The 10,558-nt window shown below is 56.1% G+C and overlaps 1 protein-coding gene across 4 annotated transcripts in view; it reads left to right on the top strand.

The window, feature by feature from the left end:
• The first annotated feature begins 861 nt into the window (after nucleotides 1–861).
• ACSL6 (acyl-CoA synthetase long chain family member 6) overlaps nucleotides 862–10,558 on the top strand; it is a 56,845-nt gene continuing 47,148 nt past the window's right edge. For 3 of the 4 annotated variants that reach the window (XR_009453061.1, XM_059698316.1, XM_059698313.1), the window contains exon 1: nucleotides 873–1,220. Coding sequence is in view for 3 of the 4 variants with exons in the window: in XM_059698316.1 (XP_059554299.1) it covers nucleotides 1,172–1,220 (49 nt within the window). In the remaining variant the exon portion in view is untranslated. Of the gene's footprint in view, nucleotides 1,221–10,558 lie in introns of all 4 variants that reach the window. The other variant, XM_059698315.1, reaches the window with a different exon arrangement.

Genomic DNA, 10,558 nt, shown 5'->3' with positions numbered 1-10,558 from the left:
GTCTGAAGGGACCGCTGGCTCCTCCACCCTCTGCTGCCTGACCTCTACTCTCTGGCCTCCTGGCCTCTTCTTCCCAAGGAAGTTGGTGCCTGAGCTGGGAGGACTGCAAGTATAGAGCCAGGGTTGGACTGCCTGAGCACTGTCCTTGGTGCTGGAGGCCTGGTTGAACCTGCATGTTTTGACAACAAACACGAGTGTAGGGAGGAGTGACCTTGAAATTCGGGTGTAGGTCAGGGCCCAGCAGAATATCCGCACTTCATTCCGAATAATGTACAATCGGGCTTCCTCCTTTGAATCCAGACACTGAAACAGAAGGTATCCACCCCTTGAGCCAGCAGTGTGTCCATCTGTGGTAGGGCATGACTCTGTGGCCATTCACTAGCTGTGAGGTACATATGATTGTGCATAATGATCACGATTGCTTGTGTCCTCTGAGACACCTGTGATTCCCTGTGGCTTCCTGTGACTCCATGCAAGCCCCTCTGACCTTGGGTGGCCTCAGATCTAAGCTTCCCATAGGGGAGATGTGAGGACTGGCCTAGCTGTCCCTTTGCTAGAGCCTAGAACCTCAACCCCTCTCTCCTCGCTGCCTTGCAGACTTGACACCCAGAGGATCCTGGTATCTGCAAATTCGGGTCCTCCGGTCTGCATCAGCGGGCGCCGGCCCACAGGCTGGTGTGCTTCCTAGCACAGGTGACCGCGACCCCTCTGCCACCGGACCTGCCCAGCCAGAAAAGCCAGGCTCGCGCGGGGTAAGATGCGCGCATTGGTGGGGTGGTGCGGCGTCACGCTCCCGCACTGGTCGCCCATGCGCCCCCCTTCTGCCGGTTCCCCCAGAACGCCGGGCCCTGACGTTGGGGGCAGGGGCGGGGCGGAGACGGCAAGTCGGCACTGCGGCCCTCCCCCGCCCGGGGCCTCGGCAGTTCGGCTGCGCCTGCGACTCCCGGACGCCCTAGACCCCCGCGGGCTGCGGGCAGGGAGGGGCTCCCAGCGCAGCGCGCGGCGCCCTCCCCTCCGGCGGACCGGGCTGCGGCGGCGCGGGAGGGGGCGCTGTGGAGCAGGGGCGGGGGCTAAAAATACCCGGCGGCGGCGCGGCGGCTGCTGGGCTGCGGAGCTGCGGGGCCGTGGGCCAGGGAGGCTGTGCCGGGCCAGGCCGGCCCCGCGGACGGACATGCTGACCTTCTTCCTGGTCTCGGGGGGCTCTCTCTGGCTGTTCGCGGGTAAGTCCCCGTCCTGTCCTTGTCCCTTACCCCCAGCCCCTTCACGCCCTCCCTCCCCCAGGCCTCCCAGGTCGCCACCCCCCAGATTCTGGCGGGCGCCGGCGGGTTTGGGAAGCAGCTGGGTGGGTCTGCAGAAATTAGGGGCCTTGCTCTCTGCGACCCCACACCGCCCCTCCAGTTCTCGCGGTCCCCTCGCCTTATGGCGAGGACCACCGGGCTAGGCCTTGAGCCCACTCGTCCCCCAAGGCCAAGTCCAGGGACAGACTTAGTGCCTCCTTGTCCATCTCTTGGGTCGGAGGCCCCGCAGCAGGTCAGCAACGTAACCAGGACTGACCTGGGGCTTCCTGATCCCAGTAAGGGAGTCTCCTCACTACCCCTCCCTGCCCACCTTCAGCCAGAGCACAAGATTTCAGCAAAGCGGGGTTCGCTTGGCTCCTCAGCTTTGCCCAGGGCTTGTGTCCCCATCGCCCCTCACAGGAGGCAGACCCTCACCCCTGCAATCTCTCAGGAGGCTGTGAGGACCTCTTCTGTATCCCTGCTCAGCACTCCTCCCCTTCCCCTCCACTCACACCTGGGGTCTCCCCACAGGCCCGTTTACCCACCAGCTCTGCGTCCTGCACCAGCCCTGCCCTCTGTGAGCCTTCTATTATCTCACTAAATGTCCCCCCACCCCCACCCCATCACCCTCCTGTGCAGATTCAGCCTGATAATGTATGTGAAATGCTTGAATCTCAAACTGGTCTTAAACCGGGCCTAACTCAGAGCAAATGCTCTGTGAATGTTAGTGTTTATTGTTTTTACATCCAAACAGCAGTCTCAGAGGAGGTAAAAAGATTCCTTTTGAGCCAAAGAAGCAGGGGAGTCTGCCCTTTGGAATTCCTACCTGAAACTTTGCATGTTATTTAATATTCATAGCAAATCCTAGGAGGTTGGTGGTGCTTTCTGCTTTTTACTGAGGTTCAGAGATTAACTGACTTGCCCAGGGTTCCATGGATAGTATCTGGAGGACTGGGGCTCCATCTGAGGTTTTAACTGATCAATCATTGCTAAGTGCTTGGTGGTATTAGGCCTGAAACTAGAAAGTTGGTGGCCCAAGTTTCTCCCACCCACTGCCCACTGCCCCGAGTCTGGCCACAGGGACACTCCCCTGAGCTGGGGACCCGGGGAGGCCTCTCTAATCCCCTTCTCTCCCTAAGCTCCTTCTGTCTGCCAGTGTCCATGCAGGGCCACTCTGGGCCTGATGTGCTCATCCAACAGGCAAGGGCAGGGCTGGAGCTGGGTCAGGGGTAAGGAGTAGGAGTTATCAAAAATGACGATGTTAGTAACAGCCACCATTTATTGCCTGGGTGATGGTCTCAGAGCATTTCCCAAAGTGGCCAGGTGCCTCCCCGAATGGGGAAACTGCCTCACGGAGGGACTGGACAGGACCATGGAGTGGTCAAACAGGGCGACTCTTGGCACAAGTGGCAACTGCCTCCATTGGGGCCAGACTTCTCAGTGCAAACAGGAATTTCCTCAAAGATGCCACACTTGGTGTAAGAGACAAGTGCACTCATTGGCTAGAACGCCCAGACACACACTGGGGCATTCCCAAATCATGTGTCCACTTTGCGTGGGACTTCACTGGGACCCCAGCCTTTCCCCGGGGGGCAGAGGAGATTCCTAAGCTACAACTGAGAACATACTCTGCCTTGCAGCTCTCACGATCCTTTGGCTCAGCCAGAAACAGGAGACTCCCAAGGTGATGTCACCTTTTAGCAGGGTTATGTGCTTTTTTGCCACAATCTGGCCCCAGGGAGGCAAGACTGCCTCTAAGGAGCCAAGGGAGAGAATGATGGACAAAAAGGGTAGGGGGAGCTGCCTACAGGAGGAATGGTCTATCTGGGAGAGGAAACCATGTGCTCTGAGCCCTGGAGAGCGGGGGCTGCATCTGTCCTGCTCCCACCGAGGAAGCCAGCCCACATTTCACCTGTGTGTTGACTAGTAAACAGGGAAACAGATCAAATAGATCCAGCATGAGTCAGATGCTGTGCCTGGTCTCCGTGCAGTCAGGACTGTGGGAGCAATGGGCTGACACTCCTGCCCGCCTATATGACACCATTGTGTAAAGGGGATGCATTTCTAAGAGGGCTCCCCTTTCTCTAGGCTGATGCAGCCCCATGCCCTTGTACAGGGTCCAGTCTGCTCAACCACATGCCCAGCCAGCAGTGACAACTGAGTGGACTTTTGCAGCATCGAGGGGTGTTTGTCAGAGGCAGGGAGGCCACACTCCAGGTGGAGGAAGTTAGGCCAGCAGAGGTGTGGAGGAAGAACCATGGTGGAGGTGGGTCTTCAGGGCCTCGTGACTGGGGAGCCAAGGTTGTAGGTGGAGGATGGAGTCTGGATGGGAGGGGGATTCTGGAGGAGAGGCTTTCATTTAGGGCAGCGGTTCTCAACCTGTGGGTCGCAACCCCTTTGACGGTAGAACGACCCTTTCACAGGGGTCGCCTAAGACCATCCTACATATCAGATATTTACATTACGATTCATAACAGTAGCAACATTACAGTTATGAAGTAGCAACGAAAATAATGTTATGGTTGGGTCACAACATGAGGAACTGTATTTAAAGGGCCAGAAAGTTGAGAACCACTGGTTTAGGGGCAGAGAATCCCTTGATTGAGCTGTAGTGGCCAGGCTGAGCCAGCAGGGGAGAGTGCAGCCTGGGAGAGCAGCGGGAGACCGTCATGATGTGTATGAAAAGAGATGTGGCCCGAGGTTGGCCCATTTGAGGCTGAGCTCCAGGAAAGGGAAGGTAGCAGGCCTCAACTGTGACCCTGGGGGCTGGCCCTGGTGACAGAGTCTGGTGTGGAGGCAGCTGGCTGTAGGTGTCCAGGGCAGGTGCAGACTTGCACAGCCTGGCTCAGCTCAGCCCTATCACCTCTTCCCCCATCCTGGGCTCCTATAAGGGTGGAGGATGGTATGAGGTCTGGGGCCATGCCAGAGGGCCCAGGAAGGCAGCTAGGACCTCGATAGGTGGTGGAACTCCAAGCAGAACAGCTGAGAACATACCTCCCAAAAGAAAGCCTGGATTTGCAGTGGGAGAATTCTGACCTCAGCGCCTTCTCATCCTACCCAGCCTGTGGTAGGATACAAGGGTGGTTCAGTGAGAGCTCACTGACACCAGGGGGCAGCAGAGCAGGCCATTTCTGCTCTCTGGATAGTTTTCTGTTCCTTGTGATAAGGCAGTGGTTCCCAACCTTGGCTGCACATTAGAATCACCTGGGAATCTAATGTGCAGCCAAGGTTGAGAACCACTGTGATAAGGTCTCCGAGGTTGACCTTCAGAAGGCTGAGTTTGGCTCAGGCGCAGTTGGGACCCAGGGCTGTCCCATACACACAGCAAGCAGGATACGTTAGCACAAAGCTCTGGCTTATTTGCAAAAAGTGGCAAAAGTTATAGGTGTTTGTATGCTAGAAGCTGCACTGTCACGTGGCAGGCACTCAGATATTTGCTGAGTTAAGTACTATGGGTGGGGGGAGTTTTTTACGCGGGAAGTGTTGTTGCAGACATGCTATTTCCCTGAGCACCTACCATGTGTCACGCACTGCGTTCTACCATCCCCGAGCTTTCCTTTCATCTTCCCCACAACACTGCAGTACTGTTATCCCCATTCAATAGAGGAGGCACGGAGATACAGGGAGGTTCACTGATGAAGCAGCTCCTAAGAGCTGTGAGCCAGACCCCACTGTCAGACTCCCAGTCCAGGGAGGGGCCACCAGGTATGATCAGACAGCATCTGAGCCCCTTCAGCAGGCTTGTCAGTGGGCACAGGCAAGGAAGCGGTCCTTGGACAGGGGACGGTTCAAGAGAGGACAGGTGTGAAGTGATAAGAGGAGTGGCTGGCACACAGGAAAGGACTCATTAGTGTTAGCTAAAGTTATAATAACGTGAGTCAGGCCTTCTTGAAAGGGGGTATAGGCTTCTACCCAGAAAGGAAAGGGAAGAAAAGGCATTCCGGGCAGACAGACCCTTGTGAGGAAAGATTGGCAGTAAGAATAAGGAACATACTCAATGAGCTCACCAGGGCTGGTCTCTGCAGGCCCTAGAATGCCAGGCCAGGCAGCATGGACTTCATTCTGCGTTGTCACTGCATCAAGGACATACAGCCCAAACTGGGCACGTGGACAGCTAAGGTGGCACTGTCCATGCACCCCATGAGCCATATGCATCCCTGGTGGCACACATCCCACTGAACTACAGCCTTTGGCCTCCTCCACTAGCCCTTTGATCTTCTTGAGGGCAGGGCCAAGGTGTCTCCTCTATGCTCCAATCCAGGGCTGGGCACACGGTGTGCATCAGCATAATTGCATACATGACTAATATGAGAAGTTCCCTGAGAATAGCTTATTTTAATAACTGGAGGCCTGGTGCATGAGATTCGTGCATGGGGGGAAGGTGGTCCCTCAGCCCAGCCTGCACCCTGTAGCAGTCCGGGATCCCTTGGGGGATGTCCCCCTGCCTGCTTAGGCTTGATCCCTGGTGGAATCAGGCCAAGCTGGCAGTCAGACATCCCTCTTGCAGTCTGGGGCTCTCGCAGTCTGGGACCCTTCGTTCCTTACCACCCGCCTGCAGTAGAGGTGGGAGAGGCTCCCACCATCGCCATTGCATTCACCAGCCATGAGCCTGGCTGCTGGCTGAGCAGCGCTCCCCATGTGCAAGCGCACTCACCATCAGGGCGCAGCTCCTGCATTGAGCGTCTTCTCCCTGGTGGTTAGTGCGTGTCATAGCGACTGGTCGTTCTGCTGTTCAGTCGATTTGCATATTACACTTTTATTATATAGGATAGGATTATGTATTTTATAAGCTGTTTTCTCACCACAAGTCGATTAACAAACAACAAACCTTGAGTGTGCTCCTCCTAAGGGCCAGGCTCTATGCCAGATGGGTGTCGATGCCCGTACGCTAGAAGCAGTAGGGGAAAGCAGGTGTGAACTCCTGGCAGGTCAGTCTTCACTGGAAAACTCTTAGTGCTGAGAACCCAGGACAGAGGAGGAGCTGTTTGATGGATGAATGAATTAATGATGGAACCTGCAGCTGCAGGGTGACTGGTTTCATCATTCATAGTGTCTCTGAGGACAAGATCCTATTGTTTCCTTAGAGCTCCAAGTTCCCAGCCTCCTAGTAGGCTGGGAGCTCTGGCCAAGCAGAGCTGAAAGGAGGCCCTAGTCAAGGTCTGCAGCTCACTGGATGGTCTAGTGAGATGACTCCATCCCCTGCCTTGGCCTGGCCAGAGCCCCCACTAACCCCCCCTGGACCCCATGATGGGAGCACTGTGAGTGAGATGCTACTTTGGGCCCTGGGAGTTACTTCAGCATGCACGGGGTGGTTCCCCGTCATCGCCCAGCTACTCTCGGAGCCCATGGTCGGTGTGGTCATTCCCAGACCTAGTTCCTTTGTGTGGCTTCTGATTCATGTGAGGCTTGGGGCCTGTGACAGGCCGAAGTGGGAAGATGGGAAGTGGGCTGGGACAAATTCTGAGCCAAGCTGAGCTAGCTATTTTGAGATCCAATCTGTAATCTCAGAGCCTGAAGGATTTCAAATTCCAAGAAGTCCCACCTGTGTCTAATCACCTGCTCTTCCTGGAGACACCTTTATTTTAGCAACGGCTACTCCCAGCATTTTGCTGGGGGGTGTCTGTGGAGACTTGGGGGTGGCTGCCTTCCGGTTTGCCATCTGCCCATTCAGGCATGCATTCTGAGATAGCTATCTCCTGGGGCTGTAGAGCAGGAAGCCAGGCCAGGATGGTGCCAGTGAGGGAACAATCAGCATCTCAGTTTCAGATCCTGGGGTAAGCAAATCCGGGATGGCACCTGTTGGGCCAGGAACAGACCTAGTGATTGATGGCTATTGGAGGAATGAGAGAGCACAGGTTGAATGAGCAGCTCTGGGACAGATCGCACTAATGGACCCTGCCAGGAACCCTGCCTTCCTCCCAGGACCCTGCAGCCTGGAGGTGGGGCCCAGCAGCATTTGGTCCTGTGACAAAGTCCTGTTTTTGCCTTCATTGTTGGGTCTAAGATTCCCCTGTGGGGCTCCTCCTGACCACCAGCCCTTGTCCCAGCCGTGGCAATAAACAGTCCTTGGCAGATCCTGCCAAGTAGGCAGAAGGGCACTGGGAGGGACAGTGAAGTCAACCAGAGATAGGACAGCAAGGCAGCTAGAGGCTACACACACACTGACCGAGATGGGGATGAGAAAGCAGTCAGAGCTTGGACAGAGAGAGCAGCAAGGTTGGATGGGGGCCAGCCAGTGAGACTGGACAGAAAGGTGGCTAGAGGCTGGGATGGCGAGGCCCTGAAGTCCAATGAGAGGTAGACAGTCATCAGCACAGACAAAGGGCACTCAGCTGGGACCCATCCAGGCCTGCGTGACCCCTTCACTTTGGAAGGGGCAGTGCTCTGGCCCCTAGAACTTGGCTGCATGAAGCCACCTAGACCCAAGGACCCTGTTTAGTGCTGGGGAACTGCAGTATTAATGGTGAACTTCAGTACCTTCCAGCAGGTTGGACGTGGTTCTCAAGGGACACCTTCGACTCACCTATCCTCAGCCCCCACCCTGCCTGCAGGCTGTCTCCCAAAGCCCGGCTCTGTCTGGGGTGGCAGAGGGAAAGGGATGGGGCGGGGGGGGGGGGGGGCGGGTCTTCCCCTGGCCAGTGGGCTGGTGGAAGAACTGGGTCCATGTGTCTCTGATATCCTTGCCGTAGGTCAGACAGCAGGGAAGCCTGCGACCTGTGAAGCCCCCTTTCCATCTGAAGTGTCCTTTCTCCTCCTCCCCGGGGCGTGAGCTCTCTGCACACAGTGTGGCCCCAACTAATAACAGGAAGATGTGAGGAGAGAAGCAACTGGCTGGTCATCAGAGATGGGCACTTTTTTTGGGCGGAGAGGCTGACGAGGCCCGTTTCTCCTGGATTGCAGGTCTGTGGTGTGTCCACTGACCCTCCTGTTGGTTCAGAATTCCTTCTTAAGTGGTTTTGTCTTAAATTGCCTCTCAGACTAAATGGTCTTGCTGTGTCACTGTCTCCTATTAACGGGACTCGGTAGCATGCTCTGTTGGGTTCAAGATTGTGGTTAATGGACAGCTCCTGGTGACCCAGGGTGTCAGCAAGGCAGCATTTCTGAACGAGATTGAAGTCTGACCTTGTCGTGCTGTCTCTGTTGAGGATGGAGCCCAAGCTCTGGAGTGTTCCAGAAGCTGGTGATGGCACACACAGGGCTCTGGGTTACCACAAACCCCACCCACGTCGCAAGGGCACCGGTGGCAGCAGCACTGTGCGCGGCAGGCGGAGGACCCATGTGGCCTCCAGCCTAGAGCCCTCTCTGTGTTTAACATCACACTTTCTTTCACAATTCCTTCTCCACCATGAGACTTACCCAAGTTTCCTTATATAAAAATAAAGGTTGCTACCTCAGGCCCATCCAGCCTTATTTCTGAAAAGGACAGAACCAACAGCGCATCCGAATGGGGCCATCCCGTTTCTTGGTCCCACCGCCCTGGCCTGACGGGTGCTTTCTTCAGAGGCCACAGAGCCTCCGGCTCCCTCTGGGAAATGATGGGCCAGTGAGCATCCAAGTGATGGTGCTCTCGGTGGGTCAGCGGGAGCAACGCCTAACAGCCTTCCCGGGCCAGCCAGGGCCTCATTTTGCTTTGGTCTGAAAGAGATTTTTGTTTTCCGGTGAGAACAGCCCCAGCCTGGACGGGCCGGAGCCAGTGGCAGGAATACAAACCCTTTCATGTGACAGGCCCAGAGCGGAGAGACGCAGGCCTGCCAGCAGCAGGCCCTCCCCTGCCTCTCCTTCCATTCACCCTGGCCTGGAAAAGGAGGCCTGAGTCCTCAGTGCTCCCTGCCCAGCTGAGGGCTGGGCTGCTTGAGCCTGGCATTAACCCTGTGGATGCCATGGGGTTCGTACTGGCCAACAACAGGACCCGGCAGCCGGAGGGCAGTGAGGGGTGGCAGCAGCTACGATGTGGCCCTGGCCTCCTGACGGGTGAATCAAGAGTCCCATCCACCAGCACAGCATTCGCTGAACTGAGTGAGATTCAGACCTGCTTCTGCTTGTGGCATTCAGGAGAGGAACTTCCCCCTGGGGAAGTCAGAAAAATGAAGCTGTATCCAATGTGCAGAAAATTTACCTTTAACCAAAAGCAAAACTCTCTTTTCTCTGCTCGTTGCCTGTTCTGTGAAAAAACAATGACACCTGGGATGGTGGGTATAGGACCCTTGTTGGCTTCTGGCTGCAGCAGCCGTCCCTTTGGCGGGGATCTAAGGGCACAGCTTGCCTAGGGCACTTTTGCATCCTGAAACCCCAGGGTACCAGGTCAGGTGAGTGCCATTAGCCGGTGGCTCTGATTTCAAAGGCATGAGGCATATAGACAGTACCAACCACAACCTTTTCCTTCTGCAGCTACATGGCATCCTCCCAGCCTCAGCTTCCTGCCCCTGTCCTCAGTGCAGCCAGGCCTCTGCCTCCTTCCCAGGAGCCCAACACCTTACAGGCTCTTCCTGTGACTGAACAGCCCACCTCTGTCACTCTGTCCATTTCTCAGAACTCTCCTTCCTACCCTGCTCCTCATCCTCTCTTTGCTCCTCATCTCTGGGGATGGGCTTTAGGTTTTGTCTTGTGTGTGTTGCTCCTCAAACAGGGCATTCCCAGATGCTCCTGAGTGAAAAAGTGAGCAAGCAAAGCCCTCCCTTGCTCCCCCAGCTCAATGGCCCCAACCACATCTGAACAGGACCCTCCCTACTTTGAGGAATGTCCCGTCAGTTGGAGGAGGTCACATCCGGTACCCTGCGGCCTGGCCACCTGCAGTTGAGCTCTGAGAGCCTGGCCCTGCCCCGAGCAGCCCATGTTCCCTTTACTGAGCTTCAACTTGTAGGGCTCGCAGTGTGTCCTCTGTCTGGCCCTGTGGTGGAAACAGATCGCTGCTCCTGAGGCCAGGACCCTGGCAGCCCTAACGTGGACCAGCTGGTGGGAAAGAGGATCACGTTGCAGCCGAGGATTTGGCTGGCTGCAGAGCGGGGCCTGGCCAGGGGGGTTCCGTCTGCTTGTGTTGTGCCATGGCCCTCGCCAGGACCCCAGGGCTGTCCCAGGGCTTGGTGTGGAAAGAAGGGCAATGAGGCCGAGACTCGTCTACACCATTTCCAAAGGAAGTGTTGCCACTGTCAGCCTCTGCTGCTCATCTTTGCTCTGAGAATTTTGTTGGGCCTGATTTGTAGTAACGTTTATCTCAGAGCTTATGAAAGACACTGTTTCCCTTTGCTCCTCTGTTCTCAAGGCTATTTATATTTTTCCGTTCC

Source organism: Myotis daubentonii, chromosome 5, assembly GCF_963259705.1.
Source record: "Myotis daubentonii chromosome 5, mMyoDau2.1, whole genome shotgun sequence".
Lineage (NCBI taxonomy): Eukaryota > Metazoa > Chordata > Mammalia > Chiroptera > Vespertilionidae > Myotis > Myotis daubentonii.
The sequence above is the reverse complement of the archived record's forward strand: the minus strand, read 5'-3'. Positions and strand labels throughout refer to the sequence as shown.